The sequence below is a fragment of the Giraffa tippelskirchi genome, chromosome 7 (assembly GCF_054371585.1).
Source record: "Giraffa tippelskirchi isolate mGirTip1 chromosome 7, T2T-mGirTip1v1.2.pri, whole genome shotgun sequence".
NCBI lineage: Eukaryota > Metazoa > Chordata > Mammalia > Artiodactyla > Giraffidae > Giraffa > Giraffa tippelskirchi.
Window position 1 is genome coordinate 46,496,891 of NC_137281.1, and position 20,807 is coordinate 46,517,697.

General features: G+C 56.4%; 1 protein-coding gene across 6 annotated transcripts in view; it reads right to left on the bottom strand.

Moving 5' to 3' along the window:
* The window catches only part of ACSF3 (acyl-CoA synthetase family member 3), a 42,023-nt gene extending 34,110 nt beyond the window's left edge, over positions 1 to 7,913 (bottom strand). For 2 of the 6 annotated variants that reach the window (XM_081508174.1, XM_081508173.1), the window contains exons 1-2: positions 7,856 to 7,913; positions 509 to 1,205 (exon numbers count right to left, since the gene is read on the bottom strand). In XM_081508174.1, coding sequence (XP_081364300.1) covers positions 509 to 1,177 — 669 coding nt within the window. In that variant the 5' untranslated portion in view covers positions 1,178 to 1,205; positions 7,856 to 7,913. Of the gene's footprint in view, positions 1 to 508; positions 1,206 to 4,539; positions 5,777 to 7,491; positions 7,744 to 7,855 lie in introns of those variants that run through there. The other 4 variants (XM_081508179.1, XM_081508177.1, XM_081508176.1 and 1 more) reach the window with 4 other exon arrangements.
* Between the last annotated feature and the right edge of the window lie 12,894 nt (positions 7,914 to 20,807).

A 20,807-nucleotide genomic window follows, 5' to 3' on the forward strand; every position in this document is an offset into this window, starting at 1 on the left:
GGTGGGTCTGAACTTCTGTTTCCCGCTCCTGCTGTACACGCACATACTTTTTGGAAGCAAGAAGAGTATAAACTACAGATGAATAAAGCAGCTGCAGAGCTTTAAAAAGACAGTAACTGAGGTCACAGAACGCAGAGTAACACCTGAGCCATGGCATGCACCTCCTGCTCTCTTGCTTCCCAAAGAAGCTGTGCTTCAAGGTGCTGAGGGCACTGTCCTGGTACTCACTTGCAGCTGGTTTCTTTGAAAATCTCCCCCCATGTACAGTGGCCCATCCTGTGCTGGAGGATCCTGGGAGGCCCATACACCTGGGCACAGTGCCCCTACATGGCCAGTGGGGTTGGTGGTCTCCCATGGCCCTGACCGTACATTTCTGGGTGGGGGGGGAATGGTGAGAACTGTCACGGGCCTGTGAACAGAAGGCCACCAGGAAGGCACTTGTCCAGCTACGGCTGTTGCAGGGACTGACCACAGGGACCCTCTCGAAGATGGCGGCCCAGTCACTCACCACGGCCCTGATGTTGTCGTGGGTGCTCAGGACGCCCTTGGGCTTCCCCGTGGTCCCGCTGGTGTAGATGATCATGGCGCCCCGGTCTCTCCAGTCCCGCTCCGGCACCCAGCCCTCTTCAGGGTCCTCGGCCACCCCATGGTAGACTGTAGGCGGGAGAGGCAGGAGTGCTACTCCGAGCTTCTGGGCCACCGGGCTTAGGAGCTCCACATGCTCCGGGCCAGCAAGGACCACGGAGCTGCGCGAGTCCTGGATGAAGTACTCCAGCTGCGCCCGGGGGTGCTTCCTGTAGAGGGGGACGGCCACACTGCCGCTCATCCACACGGCCCACTGTGCCACCACGAAGGAGACGTCGTTGGAGCACAGGAAGGAGATCCGCTCCTCCTGGAGGTCCCTGTCGGCATGTGTGCAGAGCCGGCATATCTCCTGGGACAGGCGGAGGCTGCGCGAGTACAGGTCCTTGTACGTGTGGCAGCCATGCTGGTCAACAAGGGCGAGCCTGTCCCCGAAGGCCGGGGCATGGCTGAATACCGGGGCACCACAGTCCGAGCGTGCGGCCGGGGCCGTGTGCAGGGGGCCACTTGTTCCACGTGTCCAGGGGGCCAGCCGGTGGGAAGCCACGGCCCAGGCCAGGCGCCGGAGGGTCATCCCCACGTGTGGTGACGGCATTGCGGCAGCAGAAGCCAGCTGGCAGTACCTGGGTGGGAAAAGAGGGCACTGAGGTTAACAGCCTGTCCTGGCCTGACTCCCATGGCGGCCAAGAGAGGTGGCCTCACCTCCAGTCGGGGGTCGTCCCAAGACAGGAAACACTAATGCCCTCTTGATGCATGCCTTTGGAACTTATATGGCTTTTTATTTAATCTCATTATGTTAAGGATTTTAAAAACATACAAGATTCTAAAACAATGAACTAAACTAGGTAAGTCAAGGAGAAACAGAACTCAACTACTTATGTCCTTCCACAACATGAACATGGAGACTGGGGATGCACAGGAGGGCTGACTGTGAGGTTACTTGATTTCCAGCTGTGTGGGGTCGGTGCCTTAACCCCCACCCCAGCCCCCGAACTGTGCTCCCTCGTCCTCAGCAGGGGCCTGGAGACTCCAGTGAGCCGGATACAGACACAGGGCTCACTTCTGCTCTGGACACTCGCCCCACTGTGGTCACCTAGGAACTTGTCTCAAGCAGAGCAGACCCTCAGAGGCGGCATGCTCACAGCCTGCGCGTCTGTTCTTTAAGGTAGAAGAGAACTCCCTCCTTCTTCCCCACAACCTGACGACAAAACGACGACCAACGCAGCCAGAAGGAGGGCTGTGACCCGCCACACGCACCTGGAATTCTTCAGACTGCTCGAGAGGAGGAAGCCTGGGAAAGGGCCAGCCCGACTCTGAGCCCTGCTCTAGGACCCCACCCACCCTGGGCGGCCAGAGACCTGGGCACACCCTCTCCAGGCCTCCCCACAACTGGAGCAGTCAGGAACCCGCCTGCCACCCAGTACCACTGAAGAGGGTTCCCTCCCAGCACCACGGTGGCCTGCGAGGTCCATAGACCACCGCCTACCCTGTCCCAAGGCCCACCTCTGCTCCACCTCGGTGCTCTTGGCCAGAGCATCGTCCCTGACCAGGAGATGATGGGTGGACCAGCTTTCTGAGTTGTTCCTAAAGGAATTTCCCTGGTAGCTCAGATGGTAAAAGTGTCTGCGTACAATGCGGGAGACCTGGGTTCGATCCCTGGTTTGGGAAAATCCCCTGGAGAAGGAAATGGCAACCCGCTCTAGTATTCTTGCCTGGAAAATCCCATGGACGGAGGAGCCTGGTAGGCTACAGTCCATGGGGTCGCAAAGAGTCAGACATGACTGAGCGACTTCAATTTAAAGGATTTTTTAAAGTACTTAATTGGCTGCAGTGGGTGTTAGTTGCAGCATGCAGGATCTAGTTCCCTGATCAGGGATTGAACCCGGGCCCCCTGCACTGGGAGCAGAGTCTTAGCCACTGGACCACAAGGGAAATCCTCCCAGAGGATTTTTAACAAGTGTTATTTGACAGTGATACTACACTTAATATATCATGATGTGTTTTCATCTTCAACTGCCTTGTTCAGTAAACAGAGCAACCTCTGTTAACCCTATCTCACCCATGAGAAAATCCCAAGTCTGCCTGCTCCTAAATCAGAGCCCAGAGTCCAGCCAGAGCCTTTCACCTCCAGCCATTGTTCCCCACCAGCCACCATGCCAGACCCCACGTCCGCCTTGCCCACAAGAGCACAAGGAAATGGCCTGATCCTGGCTGCACTGTGGGGGAAGCATCTCTCCACGTTCAAGGGGCAGAGGACAGGCACAGGGACCCCAGAGGGCTCTTCTGAATGTCAGAGGCTGAAATGAGCAGGTGGTCCCTCACCCACGGCTTGGTGGCTTGCCCCCCACCCCAGCCCCCCTACCCTGCCCCGGATTCAGGCATCCTGTTCCTGACAAGCCTCACTTTCTCTGTCACTAACTTGCTCCAGGGGAAAGAGAATGTGTTGTGTTTGTTAGACATACCAAACAGTTTTGCCCTCTGTTTTTCATTTAAAAAAAGATTACACACAGCACTTTATGATTACCTAACAAAACAAACACAGGCCCCAGCAGTAAAGGCCTGTCCTGAGCCCCTCCCTGTGCAGCCTGCCGGCCACCTGCTCCCCGCAGCAGGGGCTCCTGACACAAGGTCTCCCAGCCTCCAGGCCCAGCAGGCAGAAGCCTGGAATAGGGGAGACGCCTGCTCAGCCCAGCAGCTGCTCCGGAAGGCTCCAGGCCTCCATCACCGTGGACCCTCCTGGGCATGTGGCCCATGCCCCTTTCAGAGGCAGCGACCAAAAGCCGGAGTGTTTTATGGCTTACCCTCTATGCAGGGTTCAGAGGTGGGCTCATAGCCGTTCACACCTCTGGATTTTTGTTACCATAAAGAAACCTGACAAGTTCTAAGAAAACAGCTCGGCTGGACCAGAGAAAACAAGAAATGTGATGAACATGTGGGACGTGCCAGTTTCAGAGAGAAAGTGAGCCACTGAAAAGTAAACCAGGGGTTCAGAGCTTCCCCTTCTCACTTCTAGCAAATCCTTCTCTATTCGCTTTAAGGGCAGAGAATTGAAAACAAAGGGAAACAGTAAACAGAAAACCTACCGCCTGTTTCTGGGTTACGGCCCAAGGCCTGACTTTTGCTGGTGACAATGCAAGAGAGATGTTCAGGGATGCCTGCTGAAGTGGCAGCATTTTCTGGGGTGCTGAGGAGCAGATGGACGGCCAGGAGTGGCTGCTGCTCCCACTCATCTACCCAACAGGCCTCACTAGGCGTCATGGGCAGTGTCACACTGCTGCCAGTGAGACCGCTGGAGCGGCCTTTCTCTAACACCACAAGGGGCTGAGGAAGGGCGAGCCGTCTGCCTGCTCCCCCTGGGGAATCAGGGGCTGCACCACTCCAGTGAAAATCTGGGGTTCTAGGACTTGAACTGGAAAAAACAAGGCTGAACCCCACTTTCCCTGCCTACCGCCCCCACCCTGGCCAAGGCAGGAGGGCTAGCTGACCTCTGACTGCACATGGGGCAGGCCGGAACGGACGCAGTGAGCCGGCAGTCAGAGCAGTGCCTCCAAGGAAAAGAGAGGGGTGAAGCCACCTGCCCAGGGCCAGAGGAGCAGGAAAAGCAGCTTCCAGACCCAGGCCCAGCTGGCCCACAGGCCCCGACCACTCTGCAACACCATGAGTGGTGAGAAAGGCCTTGGACAAGGAAGGTCAAGATGCTGCAAGCTGCCCCAAGAGACACCACACATTAACTGGTCAGTGCCATCAGCCTAGTGAGGCCCGGGGCCTCGGCTCAGCCATCTGAGTGGACATTCAGTAGTCCCTTCAAGATGAAACACAAAAATAGGAAATGCAAGCTCTCTGTTCCTATGGCTGTTTTTCAAATGTGTCCTAAGAAAATAATCAGCTATGTACGTGAAGGTTCACCATGAGTCTTCACTGCAGCATTATTTCTGGTACTGAAAAACTGGGGCTGACCTGGGTGATCTGGAAGATCTGAGGGGAGCAGGGCGCACATACGTGTGTGGGGCTGGGCCACGGCCTGACTGCACAAGCCCCCTCAGCGAGGCTCAGGGGAGGGACATCCCACCCGGGGACGGGAAGATGAGCCTCCAGGTGGCAGGTGGCTTTTGTTTTCTTCGTGCTTCTCCACTCTCTGCAGTTTTTATGCAATGAGCATGTATGACTTTTGTGATCAGATTTTAAAAGTCTAGCTGTTGTTCAGTCTCAGTCATGTCTGACTCTTTGTGACCCCATGAACTGCAGCACTCCAAGCTTCTCTGTCCTTCACATTTCCCGGAGCTTGCTCAAATTCATGTCCATCAAGTCAGTGATGCCATCCAACCATCTTGTCCTCTGTCATCCCCTTCTCCTCTTGCCTTCAATCTTTCCCAGCATCAGGGACTTCGGCTCTTCCCATCAGGTGGCCAAAGTATTAGAGCTTCAGCTTCAGCATCAGTCCTTCCAATGAATATTCAGGACTGATTTCCTTTAGGATGGACTGGTTTGATCTCCTTGCTGTCCAAGGGACTCTCAAGAGTCTTCTCCAACACCACAGTTCAAAAGCATCAATTCTTCAGCACTCAGCCTTCTTTATGGTCCAACTCTCACATTCATACGTGACTACTGGAAAAATCATAGCTTTGACTATACGCACCTTTGGTGGCAAAGTAATGTCTCTGCTTTCTAATACGCTGTCTAGATTTGTCATAGCTTTTCTTCCAAGGAGCAAGCATCTTTTAATTTCATGGCTGCAGTCACCATCTGCAGTGATTCTGGAGCCCAAGAAAATAAAAGTTTAGTAAATGATGCTTATATTTTAAAATGGAGATATTTCAACCCCAGCACAAACATTTTGATACAGAAAAGAAACAGGAAAATATTAAAATTATGCGTTCTGGATAGTGTATCTACAGGGTGTTTGTAATTGTCGATAACTCTTTAATTTCTCAAAAGGACAGAAGCAAATAAAAATGAGACAACGGCCTTCTTCTCTTAATTAAAGCTAGCAGTTCACGGAAGTCTCACGCGGAGAATGAAGAAGTCAGTTATCCAGTCGGTTGGAAGGCCTGCTACACTGGCACTCAGAGCACCGCCAGGCTGGTATCCAACAGCAGTGACCTGACCCCAGTGTCCCAGGGCTGGGAGGTGGCGAGATCGGCTGGCTCCGTGTGAAGACGGGTGTTCCGTGGCACGGTGGGGCAGGTGGCTGGAGCTGGGGAGACAGGGAGCCTATCACATCAGTCTGCAGGAAAGAAAGCTGGGGGGATGTGTAGCTGTGCTCATCCAGGGGTGTCTGTGAAGCAGAGGCTGAGAAGGGCCCCTGCTGCTCACCCTTGAGCCTCACAACAACAGTGACTTTCAGTTTGGTAAATACAGCCCAAGTGGCCGGCCTCCAGAGAGGCTACACTAACTTATTCTTCGGCCAAATGTGTGGGAACAGGGGTCACCCCTTCAAAACAGCTTTCATGTGCTCCTGAAGCCACTCATCTTCCAGTCGTTCAATAGAGCTAAAACCTCCAGGGTCATAGTGGTGGTTTAGTTGCTAAGTCATGCCCGACTTTTGAGACCCCATGGACTGTAGCCTGCCAGGCTCTTCCGTCCATGGTCACGGACATGTCCAAGGTCATGGGGAGCAGCAAAAAGCATCAGGTCAGGGCAGAGGACTGTGTCCTGAGCAGGTCCAGGTCCAGCCAGACCAGCTGCCTCAGGAAGAGCCCTGCCTCCTAACCACGGGTGCGCTTGGTCATGAGCCGCCCTCAACCACCGTAGTACAGACTGGAGTGATGCTGCCACCAAGTAAATGCAACGTGGCCATGAATCTTCCCTGTCTCAGTCAACCGACATCATGAGACCACTGTCACGGTGTGCAACAGGAAAGGATCCCAGCCAAGAGCACGGAAACCTGAATTGTGGTGAGCCAGACGCCTGCTCCTGGGAAGGCCACCCTGCGTTCAGATTCCACCAGGTGGCTGGAGCCCAGCAGAGACCTGGCAGAGGCCACTCAGTGCTCTGACCATCAGGTTCTCGGGTCAGAGCACCGAGGCGCATGGCCCTCTCAGGACACAAGCCCAACACCTGGAAGATGATAACATCTGTCGTGTCCTAACCAGGGTGCTGGTTGACAGCACAGATTTTAGTCAAAACAGACCCAGACTGAAACATTCACTGGTTCTTCTGAGTTTTCCTCACCTGTCTGAGCCTTCAGTTCCTGTGAGAACTGATGGAGGGGGGAGGCAAGTGGACCAGCCATGCTCAGCACCTTGCTCACCACGGAGCCGTGTGACAAAAATTACTCGATAAGAATGATACTTGCATTCAAATGAAGGCGGCTGGTTTCGAAATGAATAAAATGGCACCTGATGGGTCAGCACCACCTTCCCCCCACCCTCCTCCCCGCTGTCTTGAGGCCTGGGTGGAGGTGTGCGGCAGGAGAGGGGACCACACTCTCCCTCTGGGATGGGACACTTGTTTCAGCACGCCACCTGCGGTTTGGGAGCTGTTTTCAAAGTTACATTTTTAAGTAACAGACATTCACACTGTATTAAAAAAAAAAAAAAGAAAAAGAAAACAAATGCTTAAACCCATATCCATATTAGGACGTAAAATACCATTTTAAAGATGCCAGCTAGAGGGAAGGAGCTTATGACCCCTGGCCCGTGGTTTAACGTCTGCCTTGAAGAGTGGATCTTCTGCATGCGGCCCGGGCCCAGCAGGGGCTGAGGAAAGGTCGCTAGACTTGGTGGTCGGTCACGTTTCACATCAGAACCGCCAGGGGCCCTCGGACGCCCATTGTGGACCTGCGTGCTCCTGGGCTCAGCACTGGTGCCCCCTACCCCAAAACGTCCCTGCCTAGGCCTCCAGACAAACATCGCCCCTCCCCGGGCTGAAAACCTACAGACTTCCCAAACACGTGATTCCTCTTCCCACCTCTACGTTGTCATCCTTCCCCTTTTCGGTAAACTCCTAATCATCCTTCAGAGTCTCCCTCACTACCACCTCCTCTTTAGTGTAAAAGACTGTGTGGGGGTGCTTCGAGGAGGATTCCAGCGGCCAAAGAGAAAGGAAATGGGTTTGCTTCCGTCACAACAGATCAAGTTCCCCTCCAACGCTGGCAGAACTTGAACTCGACTCCCTCCCAAACCCTAGAGGCCTGGACGTCGCCTCAGCGCCGAGAAGGCCAGGCAGGATCCCCACGTGACGCGGCTCTTGCGTGGGAGGGGGCGGGGCGGGACGGCACGCGGTGGGTGGGGTGAGGGGGGTGAAGGGTGAGGGGTGAGGGGGCGGGCTCTACCTCCGCAGGCAGGGATCGCGCGCCTCCTCCTAGCCGTGTCAAAACCGGAACAGGAACCGCGGTACCCGCGCACCGCGCGTCCTGCACCCAAGCGAATTCCCCCGGTGCGACGCGGCGTGGCGGCGAGGGTTCCGGGCTCGAACGTTCCTCTCAGGGGTTCGGCGCCGCTCCCGGCCCCAAAGCGGGTTGGGAATCAGGCGCCGCAGGTGTGCCAACTCCCTGTGGGGCGGAGCTGGGCACGAAGTCCACTTGACCGAAACGTGAGACTTCTCCTAAGTAACAACTCAATAAACACGCACTCTATGGGGCCGCAGACACACGGTTAGCCAGCTCGCTTCCCGCCCTCCTCCGGGTCCGCGGGCCGGGGCGGGCCGGGCCAATCCAAGGCTGGGCCGCTGCACCCTCGGGGTCGGCCGTGATACCCCAGGGGGCTGAAGACGCGGAGCCTGAGGGAAGAGAGGCTGGGAATCTCCCAGGAGCAGCAGAACGACTGCGATGGAGAGGAAAGATGACAAGATTCCCCGGGCCTCCGAGCGGTCCAGTAAGAAAAGTGTTAATAGTTTCAGGAAGGGACCGCAGACAAGACAAAGGAGGAATCATCGAAGAAATTCAAGAAAATCCTAGTGGGAGTGAGTGGCAGTAGACCCACAGTAGACCCACATCCCTTGGGCGAACAACGGGGCTGTTTCCGGGCCTGGGGGTGGGGACGATCCTAACTACCCACTTGATGATAGCCACCACGTGGACGTGGCCCCACCTGAACCTGGGATCTTCCTTGCTGTGATCTGAATGTCTGTGCCCCGGACAAATTCGTGTTTTGAAATCTGGACCCCTCAATGTGATGGTGTCAGGAAGGGGGGGAGCCTTCAGGGAAGTGATTAGGTCATTAGGGCAGGGGTTCCATGAATGGGATCATTCCTAGAAAATAGACCCCACAGGGCTCCCTCTTCTCCAGGTAAGAGCACAGTGAGAGGACCCGTTCCATGAACCTGGAAGGGGCTCTCACCAGGCACGGAGTCTGCTGGCACTTTGACCTTGGACTTCTAGCACCCATAAGTGGAAGAACTACCCCCCTTCCCCGCCCCACCCCCCAGCCTGCAGCATCTGTTACCACAGTGTGGATGGACTAGAACTTGCCCCTACCTCAGGATGTTAATCAGTGCTCCTGTTGCATCCATCATTCGTAGGGTCAGGCACACTCCTCTCCTCGCCTTCCTTCCCATCTCACATGCAGTCCTGCTGGTTTCTCCTTCAGCATCTTTCAGAGTCCAGCCACTTCCCACCACCACCACTGCAACCACAAAGGAGCGGGGAGCTTGGTCCTATACCCCCAATTACTAAAATAGCCTCCTCGTGGCTTCCCTGCTTGCACACCCACACCCCTCAGTGTGTTTCTAGCATAGCAACTGGAGTGGTCCAGTGACCACTTGAGTCAGATCCTAGCATCCTGGACTCTGGGTCTCCCACCAGACAGACAGGACCAGTCATCCTCAGGAAGGTGAAGCTGGGGGAATAATGGGTGCCTTTGCTCTACTGAGAGAAGATCTGAAGCATCGAGGGAGAATTTAGGGTAGAAGAAGGATAAATACATAGAAAACTGGTTAAGAGAAAATAGGCAATAATTAAATACTAGGAAAACAGCAGTAAAGGCAAAGTATCCTGTGGCTCTAGGAGGCTTGGTTCAGACAGCATTTGCAGAACTGCAATAAAGGCTGAGCACAGAAGAATTGATGCTTTCAAACTGTGGTGCTGGAGAAGACTCTTGAGAGTCCCTTGGACAGCAAGGAGATCAAACCAGTCAACTCTAAAGGAAATCAATCCTGAATACTCACTGGAAGGACTGGAAGTTCCAATACTTTGGCCACCTGATGAGAAGTGCTGACTCATTGGAAAAGACCGTGATGCTGGGAAAGACTGAAGGCAGGAGGAGAAGGGGATGACAGAGGACAAGATGGTTGGATGGCATCATTAACTCAGTGGACGAGTTTGAGCAGTCTCCGGAAAATGGTGAAGGACAGGGAAGCCTGGCATGCTTCAGTCCACAGGGTCACAAAGAGTCAGACATGACTGAGCAACTGAACGAGGACAAATAATGCAAACATTGACGCTGATCTATCTGAGTTTAGGCAGTTCCCCTCCAGCCTGCCTTGGAGATGGGGGCACAGGAAGGCTGTCGGATGGTGGGACAAAGTGAAGCCAGGTGTCCATCGCAGAACCAAACTAACAGGGTGACCTTGGAGGCTCTTTGGACATGTGGGGGTAAATATCAAGGAATCAGCCAAAAGTCGCGCCTCTGGTGATTGGGAAGGGAAGGGTGGCTTCTTAAACTGTGTGGATGGATAGCTGTGTGTGCCTGCGATAAAGATGAAAGTTCAACTAGACTATAAAATAACTTTTAAATGGGGAGGGGACAAGGAAACACTTCAAGGATGCTCACGAGGACATGGCTCCTCTCCATCTCCAGGCAGCCCCTGCCCATCATTGAGTCTCCGTGGCTGCACTCTCACCTCCAGTCCTCAAAACACTTCTAGGATTCCCAGGGTTTTCTTTCCACCAGGCACACAATGGGAAAAGGAGCCTGATCATCAGCCATGGCAAATTCTTATCATCACACCACCATCTCAGCTAAACAACACAGGACCCCACAGCCTCCCACAGCTCACAACAGGCCAGTGGGTGGTTGTGCCGGTGCTGCTGTGTCCCCAGGTGTGGTCTGGCTACCAAGGATGTAAACAGAGTCCCTGCCCTCCTGTCACTTAACATGATCATGCGAAGAAAAGGGAATAATATTTGGACAAACAAGTCATATGCCATTGATGATGTTATAGAGTGAACCTCCTCCACCCAATTCACATGTTGAAACCCCACCCCTCGTGTGACAGTGCTAAGAAGCAGGGTCTTTGGGAGACAATTGGGGTTATTTGAGGTATGAGGGTGGAACCCCCAGGATGGGATTAGTCACGAGAGAGCCTGCTTCCCTCTGCTGTCCAGCCAGTGAGGACACAGCGAGGAGATGCAAGGAAGTGAGTTCTCGTCAGGCACAGGGACTCACATGTCCAGCCTCCAGAATTGTGAGAAACAGGCAGTCCGAGCCAAGACAGACAGTAGCCTGGACCAAAGTCAAGTCAGGCAAGGCCATGGGGGCTTGCAGACACGGAGGTCCCAGGGCCCTAGGAGGAGTACACTACCAGACGGGGTCTGAGGGCCATGCTGTCCTTAAAACCAAAGTCTTCCCCACACAGCACAAGATAGCTCCTTCCATCAAGAATGAGTGGTCTCCACAGCTGTGTCCTCAAAAGGTGTTGCTTCCACAACCAGGAAACAACCTAAGTACTGCCTGGGGCATGCTCAGTCAGGAGAGAGGAAAACAGCAAGACGACAGGGCCACGCAAACTACAACAGTGAAGCTACAGAGATGCTATACTTGCTCACAGCCATCTCTGGCTGAATACCAATAGCATAAAATAACTCCTAGATACCAACACTTAAAAACTGGAACACAAAACCATGTGCACTAGGTGTCCCACTGAGGACGCGGACAAGCCCTGAAGGATGGGATGGCTTGAAAGAGGAAGAGACAGGCTGTTGGTATCTTGGCCACTATGGTCTCCCCACGGCCGTCTATGTGGTCAGGATGGGGACATCCCTGTGTGTACAGTACTGGGGACTGCCTTGCATGGCAGCCCCTTGGAGCTGGGAGGCCACAGAAGATGAGCGCCTCCCTGCTCCTGGGGCATCTGGAGGGCGCCAGCTGTTCTGGACCTGAGCTGGTCTTGGATCTGACCCTGGGAGGAGAAGTGCCCTCGGGAAAGGATTGGTGGGGGGCAGCCTCAGCAGGGCTGTGGGGCACTGGCCACTCAGTCCTCACCTGCCTCCAACTGAGAGCCCCAAGAATGTGTGGCGGTGCTGCTGGAATCCACACGCTCCGGTCTATGAAAACAGACCATGACAGCTCCCACCTCCATTCCCGGTTCAATCCCGCTGGGAGGATCCAGGAGCCAGGACACTTAAAGCTATTCATCAATGCTAACTGTGAACACTCTCTGCTACTGGCGTCACCAGCATCTTTATCACCCGCCCCTCAACAGAGACCCCGAGCAGGTGCTCAGTCAGTGGGAGTGGAAAGAATGGGATGTTTCCACAGAGGGCAACTGAGACTGGAGCCTCCCCACCTGACAGCTTGCCCTGAGGCCCCCTCCATTCTTGACCTCCAGCTTTCCCCTGGGGAAACCCTTCCAGCTGGAGCACCCAGGGGCCCAGGAGACCAGGCAGCAGGATTTTCCTCCACTGGTTCTGTTCACACCTCCAGCTTAATGAGCCCAAACTGCTGGGGGCGTCTGGGTCACACCTTTTCACTTGATTAAAGCAAAACACAGATGTGCTGGCAGCAGCGTTCTCGGGAGGGGAACATTTGCAGATTGTGAGCATGGAGCTCCCGCTGTAGAGGGATGGCTGTCATGTGGGGAACAGGTTCGAGGGCGCCAAGTGGGCCCTGGACACACAGAGGACAGACCGGTCAGCAGCTGGGGTTAGAGTCAGGCAAGGCCTGGGTTTCCACCCTGTCTGTGGCCACCAGCCTCCAAGATGGGAGGTCCAGCCACACTGGACCCGCCTCCTGGTGTCCCTGTCATGTACGGTCTGTCCCAGCTGACGAGGGCTGACCTGGGCAGGAATGTGAGTGGCTCTGGGCACAGTCATGACAGGCCCTGAGCTTCCTCCTGACTCTCAGATTGCTTACCCGGGGTAGCCACGTAGTGAGGGGGCTCAGGCAGCCCCAGGGAGAATCCACGTGGGAGGAACTGAGGCCCCACCCACAGCCGGGGGAGGAGATTCCCAGGAATCGGGCCTCTAGCCCTGGTCGAGCCTCCAGGTGAGACACAGCCTCACTCAAGGCCGAGCCACTTCTGGGCTCTGGACTCACAGAAACGATGAGATGATAAGTGTGTGCCATGGAGGCTGCTAAGTGTTGGGTGATTTGAACATAGCAACAGAAAGCTACTACCCTGCTTCCACTAGTTATAGTGATAGCGGGTAAGTTAATCTAAGTCTCAGCTTCTCACTTGAGAATAAGAAGGTGGAGTCTGGGCAGCTGCAGGGACGGAGGTGGCAGGTGTTAGCAAGGTGAGCAGTACTAGGAGCCTGTGGAGGATGGAGCGGGGAGGAAGAGTGAGGCGGAGGGGCAGTAGTGAACCAGACAGTGCACCTGGACTCCCCTATGGCTCTTTCTCCATCAATCACAAGCTCAGAGTTACCCCGAGGCCAGCAGCTGAAGAATTTGTCCACAGTATCCCCAGGTCCAGCAAGATGTTGGGTTTCCCAGAGCAGAGCCAGGGGGATGAGAGGCTGAGTGGTCACTTGGGCTCCAGGGTCACCCCAGCTCCTCAGAGCAGTTTATTGTTGGGAAAACCACGTCCTGGCAAGGTTCCAGACCAGTCCAGGGCCCAGCTCTGCCATAGTCTGGACCCAGCAGGTGGCTCTGGACTGGGGTCCTGCCTGGCTCACGTCCACATCGTATGACAGGACGAGTCTGGAGCACAAGGTCCGCTGAGTGCAGATCACAGCCTTAGCCCAGCAGGCCCCACCCCTCCGACGAGGCCCCTCCCCTCCGTCGAGGCCCCTCCCCTGTCGAGGCCCCTCCCCTCTGACGAGGCCCCTCCCCCACGAGGCCCCGCCCCCGTGCCTGGCCCTGCCCCACCTTTCAGCAAGCACGGGACCTGAGCTGGTGGCCGATATGCCGCACCTGCTGGGGCCTGGACTCAGCCTCTGCTCCTGGTCTCCTCTGCTGTTCTCTGTCGAAATGATATTTGAGTTCAGGTCACTTTGGGCTCAACGTCCTATTTCCAGACCCAGGGCAGAGTCCTCAGAACACGCGGGCCATGCTTCACCCAGGCATCGCCCTGGGTGGCCTTAGGGGAGCCAGGTGGCCCGGGCTCATGCTCAACACCTGCCCAGCTCCTGCCCAGCAGGTGTGGGCTGTTCTAGTGGCTGGAAGCAGTGGGCAGAGGCGGGAGGACCTCCCTGCCCAGGACCACTGGCCAGGGGTGAGCATTGAAGACCCCACAGCCTGCTCGCCCCTCCCGCAGCCCCACGCAGTTCCTGGAAACACTTCTTCATCCTTGTGCTTTTCATTTAAACGCTCCCAGGACATGTCTGCACCGGTGGGAGGGGTGTCTGATGTAATCAGAATGACAGCTGAGTGCCCTGGGCCCCTCGCCCCAGGCCGTTCCAGAGTGGGCTCCGTGCGGGCCAGTCTGCAGCACAGCCTTCCTGTCCTCACTCCCCTTCCTGCCATGCCACCGCCCCTTGGTGCCTCTGTCCTCCACACAGAGGGCCAGATGCTGGACCAGACGGTTCCTGTGCAGGACCTCATCCTGTCTCCTCAGACGGGAGCTGCTCCCTGGGTACCTGGGCTCAGGAGAGGCTACGGGGTCAGACTGATTCTTGGCATAGGAGGCCCTCATCTGAGGGTCCAGAGCACTATGGACTGGGCCCTCAGGGGCCTGCAGAAACAACAAGGCAGGGTGATACCGATGGTGACGGTGGCAGTGGTGACAAGAGTGACTCACCAAGCTCTCCTTAGGGCCAACACAGGCCAAGCACAGGCCACAAAACTGCCCAGTGCAGATCAGCCCAGGAAGCAGAGTGGGGGTTGGGGGGGCCACACATGGTGAGTGAGAGGCAGCAGAGACTGTCTTCCTCATGGAGGTATGGATAGTCACATTGGTACCACTGCATTCGAGCACAGACAGGCCCCATGGGGTGAGGGAAGGGGGTGCTGGACAGGAATAGCTGCAGCTGGGGCCCCAAGAGAAGGGAAACCAGCCTCAGGAACTGGGAGGGGCAGCAGAGGAGAGACACAGGCATGGGTGTCCGGGTTCCATCACTCGCCACTGAGCCTCCCTGCACCTCAGTGTGCTCATCTGTAACATGGGTTGAGCGGAGGCACTGACCTCCAGAGGGGTGGGGGGATTGAATGAGAACATTGAGGAGGCAGGCTTGGCCAACAGACGTCACTTCTGTCTTTCCTTCTGTCTTTTGAGTTCCACTGGAAAAGAGGAACTCGGGAAGGAGCCTGAGGGCCCGGCCTCCTAGCCAACACAGGTGTCCCACCCCTGTCCCACTGATCTTCGGGACAAGAAGATGATGGGGTGGCCATGGGTGCAAGCAGCTGAAAGCCTGACTAACCAGCCTAAGAGCCAAGAGTTGGGAACCTGTTCTGCCCCTCACCCAGAGTAGCTGGTCTCCCCACAGTGCCCCCTGGCAGAAGTAGACATGGAAACCCTCAGTGGACACTCCAGGCCTTGGTGCCAAACAGTCCTACCAACAGCCAGATGGGCTGGCAGCCACACACCCACCTGAGCCAGGGTGGTCACTCCAGGGGACAGATCTGAGCCGGGTTGCTGAGGGAGAACGAGACAGCCAGTGGTGTTTGCCGAATGCGGGTATATATCCAGGAAAAGGAACTGAGGTGGGGAGTCCAGGTTTCTTCCCAAGTCTGGAGTTATCTGGCTGTGTCCTGCGGTGTGGTCGAGGGAGCAGTGAGATGCAGGGAGGAGGTGGGAAGCGAGGGCTCTGGAGGCAGGGGCTCCGAGGCCTGTGCCTGCTGGTGGTGCTCCCTCAGGAGCCTGCTGTCCCTGCCCGAGTCCAGTAACTTCCAGTGCATCTGGCACCAGGTGTGGCCCCAATCAGGTCTGAAGGCAAGACCCAGGTGGGTGGGAGGGTTGAGGCGGAGAGGCCCTAAGCCCCAAGCCCAGAAGAGAACCTCCTGTTCAGTGGGATGAGTGACTTGGGGGGCTGCGGCTCCCTGGAGTGGGACTCCTTCTGTGAGGGTCCATGAGAGAGCCCCGCCCATAACGAGCAGACCATCCCACCCAGCCCCTATATGCATCCTTCAAAACACAGCTCAAACCTTACCTCCTGCACAACCCCGGCCCCTCCACGGGATTCTCACTTTCAACTCAAGGCTCAGCCCTGTGCTTTTCTCACTGGGTATCTTTGTGGGAGGCAGGACAGCTTCACGGGGGAGCTCCTGACAGACTACAAATTCTATTGCTCTGAATCCCTGCTCTGTCACTTCCTGGCTGTGTAGCTTTGAGCAGGTGATTTACTCCCCGTCTTTATGCCTCCCTGTCCTCACCTGTAAATTGGAGATGATCATTGGTTAGTTGGGAGAATTAAAGGAGTTAACATGTATAAATGACTAAGAACAGGGACATGTGTGGAGTAAATGCTATGGAAGTGTTACATGGGTTTCCCAGGTGGCGCTAGTGGTAAAGAACCAGCTTGCCAATGCAGGAGACATAAGAGATGCAGATTTCATCCTTGGGTCGGGAAGATCCCCTGCAGGAGGGCATGGCAACTTACTCTAGTATTCTTGCCTGGAGAATCCCATGGACAGAGGAGCCTGGCAGGCTATAGTGCATAGGGTTACAAAGAGTCGGACATGACTGAAGGACTTGGCACGCGTGTACGTGTTACATATCATGACCATGACCCCTGCCATCACCGCCGCCATCACATCATCCTGGTTGAATCTCCAGCTCCCTTCTCTGCTGGCTGCATGGCTTCATGAACTGTGAACTGCTGAGCCTCTGTGCTGTCCCCTTTCCTCTAAGTGGCAGTAACAATGCCTCTGTTCTCAGGTACCTGTGAGGATCAAAGCCCCTGGCCTCTGCGGATGACACCACAGCACATATCAGGTGGCTGACTTCTCGTCTGATCTTCCCAAGAACCCAGGAGGGTGAAAGTACTCCCGTCTGTTTTACAGATAGGGAAACTGAGGACTAGGGAAGGCAGGGGTCTGCCAAGGCCTTGGAGCTGGTGGGTGGTGGACCTGGAAGACCACTCTGGGACTGGCCAGGGCTGGACTCTGTTCACATCCCTTCCTAACTGTCTTCTCATCGCTGAGTCTCAGTTCTGAGTGCATGTCAGTGATGCCAGGCACTGCCTGTTGAGGGTTCTGATGGGTTGGTCTGGCTGAGCCTGGGCATTGGGACTTAAGTGCTCCAGCTGAGAGCCCTGCACAAGCTCAGTGTTGGGCCAACCCCCTGCCCCTGGGTCTCCCATGGTACCTGGGACTCGGTGATCACCCCTCGTTGGTCAGCATATTGGGCTGTGTATGTGGCAGGCAATTCCTGCAAGGGAGGTGGCCTGGCAGCTCCAGTAGAGGACAGAACAGGTAAGGACAGCACCTGCCCAGTAACGCTTGGCCTGCAGCCCTGGGCATCACGATTGGGGCAGGGCTGCCACAGGGAGGCCGGCCACTCTGGGCAACACACTCTGCAGACAAGAGCCACAGTGATGGGGCAGGGCTGGGCGGCAGCCTGCCACACGTCTGCCTGGGCACACAGGGACCCTGCCACAGCAGCAAGACCAGGCTCCGGCACTGAGGGTGCACACCAGATGACAGACAGCCTCCACGGCAGCTACAGTCCAGAGCCTGGGCACTGCTTTGGGGCCACTGACATGACCTGGTCAGCACCCCCAGTTCTCCCAGAGGCTATCTCCTGCCCAACCCCATCTTGCTTTAGCTGCAAGGCTCACAAGAGACACTTACTCCTAAAAAAACCAAGCAAAATAAATGCTTCTTGAATGAGCCTCCCCCGGGCCAGCCTTTCACACGTGTGATCCACTCATTCGCTCTGAGCATACTGCCCATTTTACAGGCGGTGACACTGAAGCTCAGAGAGGTCCAGCAGCTTCCCAGGGCCACGCAGCAGGCCCCTTGCAGAGTGGGATCCAAGCTATGACACCCTAGGGCAGGGCCCACAGCTGCACAGCAGGTACTTGCTGCTGGCAGCGATGAGGCGGGTGGGGTGTGCCCATACCCCCATGCAATGGAAGGAGGGCCTGCAAGGCACAGGGCGGGGGCCTGAACCGCAGACCTGGCCACACTCGCTGCCTGGCCAGCACACAGTGATGTCTGGGAAGTTTGGTCTCTTTGGTAGGGTGTGCCCTCCTGTTCCCCCTGCCCCCACTCATCCTCTGGCCTGCACCTGCTGTGCCTCCCTTCACTGTCACTGCTCCGGGTCCTTGACTGGTGAGGATGGGGACAGCAGCCAGCTGTGAGAACGGGCTGGCCTCCTGTCACCTGCCCCTCCATGACCGAGACGATTCCACACGTGGGTCCTGCTCCCTGACAGGGGACAGACATCTCGAGATAGTGTGACATAGTCCCGCAAGAGGGGACCTTGAATGGCAGTCACGTGTGTGGAGGTAGACGTGCTGCAAATGGTGTCGGGAGTCCTGAAGCACCTCTGGCCAGCAAGTAAAAGTGAAAGTTGCTCAGTTGTGTCTGACTCTTTGCGACCCTATGGGCTATATAGTCCATGGAATTCTCCAGGGCAGAATACTGGAGTGGGTAGCCTTTCCCTGCTCCAGGGGATCTTCCCAACCCAGGGATCAAACCCAGGTCTTCTGTATTGCAGGTGGATTCTTTACCAGCTGAGCCACAGGGGAAGCCCTCCAGCCAGCAAGGAGCCCCCCAGACCTGACTCAGGGGACTGGCTCCCAGCCCATCCAAGCAGCTCTGAGTGACCAGGCGGGGGACCTGGACTCTGGGTCAGCCCTGCAGGAGCTCCCACTAACTCTTGGGGCCTCAGTTTCCTTCACGTTGAAATAAGAACTTGGATGAAATCCATGTTTTACATTTTTAACACATATAACTCTTTGAACCATCTTTCCTCCAAAAAACAATACTGACCACAAATACCTAAGCTAGAATTGGAGTTCCTGGGGGTCTGGTGGTGGAAGCTAGAGGTTTTGCTTGGGCACCCCCCAGGGCAACCTCTGGGAGGCCCATGGGAACTGATTCTCTAGGGAACCCAGTTTGAGAGTGCCTGGACTAGGCTACTTCAGACCCCCCAGCTTGGCTTGGGAGCACCTGGAGGTGGAACTCGCTGCTGGGGGCTGTGCAGGAGTGAGCCTGCGGCCCTCTGCAAGGGTCAGGAGCGCCTGCACTTGGTAAAGACTCAGCTGTCAACGTCTTGAAACGCTTCATACTTTTTAGACAAGGGCCTGAATTTTCATTTTCCGTGGGCTGCACGGATGAGACAGCCAGCCCTGGCTCTGGTCCTGACTACTCATCTACACAAGGAGAGGGCGTGGATAACGACGCCGCTTCGGGGCTGTGATGAGTGACAAGGCCAGGTGGACCCTCTCCCTCAGACCGACCACGTGGGACTCCGGACTCACAGGCCACCCATGTGCATAGGCGCTGTGGATCTGGCTGCGCAATTGCCTCTTCTCCCTGTGGGTGGGCTGGCCGGTGGTCAGAGGCATGTCGGCAGGGCGAGGGTCTCTTTCCCACTCTGCTAGCGGTCCATCGCTTGCAGATCCTGTGCGGAGGACACTGGAGTCCACCCCAGTGCCTGGGCAGAAGACCAGCCCCCATGCCGCCTTGCCAGCCTCGCCTGTGGACCCTCCCGCCCCTAGCCGGCCCCTCGACTGCCCGCCCAGCAATTTCACTTCCCAGTGTGGGTGGGAGGGGCGCGGCGGGCGGAACATCCCTGCGCCCACGCAGCGCCCGCATCCGCGCAGGTGCAGCTGTGGCGCGGGCCTCGGAGCCCAAGGTGCCTGATGGAACGGCTGCCAGCACGTGGGTTGGCCAGACTGCCCCTCCACTCTAACAGGTCTGTGCTGCTGCAGCCGCATAGATGGTCACTCCCCAGGGTCAGGACCAGCTGCAGAAGGGCCGTGCTGGGGGAGGGGCGGCTAGGGCCTCCAAACCAGGTCCTAGGCCTGGGACACCCTCCTTGGAGCAGGGTCAGTATGTGATCAGACAGGAAAATAGTTCATTTTAACATGCCTCAGTTCATGGAAACTTCCAGAAGCAGCAGCCAAGCAACGTGGCCAGAGCTGAGCCCTCCCACAGGACTTTGCTGTCTTGGGCTCTTCAGGGTGATCCCTGCAGACTCCTGCAGCCTCTGTGTCCTCCTGGCCGCTGGAAGGGCCTCCCGGGCCAGACGGAAGGAAACCCTTATGTGACAGGCAAGCCTGGTCCCAGTCAGACGTGGCCACACACCTGCTGGGACAAGGACAAGCTCTAACCTCTCTGGGTCGCCAGGACAATGGCAGAGGGCAGCAAGGGCCTGATGCCCTGTGGGATGGCTGCCTCAATCAGTCCTGGAGGCCCTGGGGGTGTCGGTTGACCCCCTGGGGCCAGTCTGTGCTTCTGCTGTTCCCACAGGATCAAGGATCCTCAGAACTGAGTGTCCACCCAGCAGTCAACTCACCCAGGCTTTGGGACTCTGATCCTGAGGGGTCTTGGCAAAGGGGAGGCCACTGAAAGGGCTCTGCATGGGTATCTTAGGAATAATACCTGTGACACCGCACAGCCCTGACACTCGAATGCTTGTAAAGCTCCAAGGGTCACAGGTAACAGCCAGAGGAGACACTTCCTCGATAAATGTCTTCTAGAATCACCACATGGCCCCCCAAGATGGAGTTCACTCTTGGATGAGAAAGGACAGCTACTCGTGCCCTGAAATGAAGGCTGTGTGGGTCAAGGAAGGAACAGGAACTAGCACGGGGGGCCTCTCAGATGGACCAGTTGTGTTAGGGACCCCCATTCCCAGCCAGCAGACGAAGAGACCAAAGTTCAGAGAGGAACACATGCAGCCAGTGGGCGGCAGGTCTTGGACTCCAACCATCACCTGTCCAGTTGAGCCCCGCCCTCCCAGGGCCCCTTTGGGGCCTGATGTGAACAACTGGACTCCTAGTCTCAGGGGAGCCCCCAGGTCCCTTCCTTCCCCAAGCCATTCAATAAGCAGACTGTGGGATCCCAGGTCCACATGAGGGCTTTGGGGTGGCCTCCCTTCCCTAGGTGACACATGGCCCCAGCCTGTCCTGCTATCCCATGGTCTAGGGCCGGTCGGCGGGGGTGGGTCACGAGCCCGGCTCGACTGAAGGCCAGCCCATGTTTCCGGGTCCCTGGAAGTGTCTAACAGGGTTG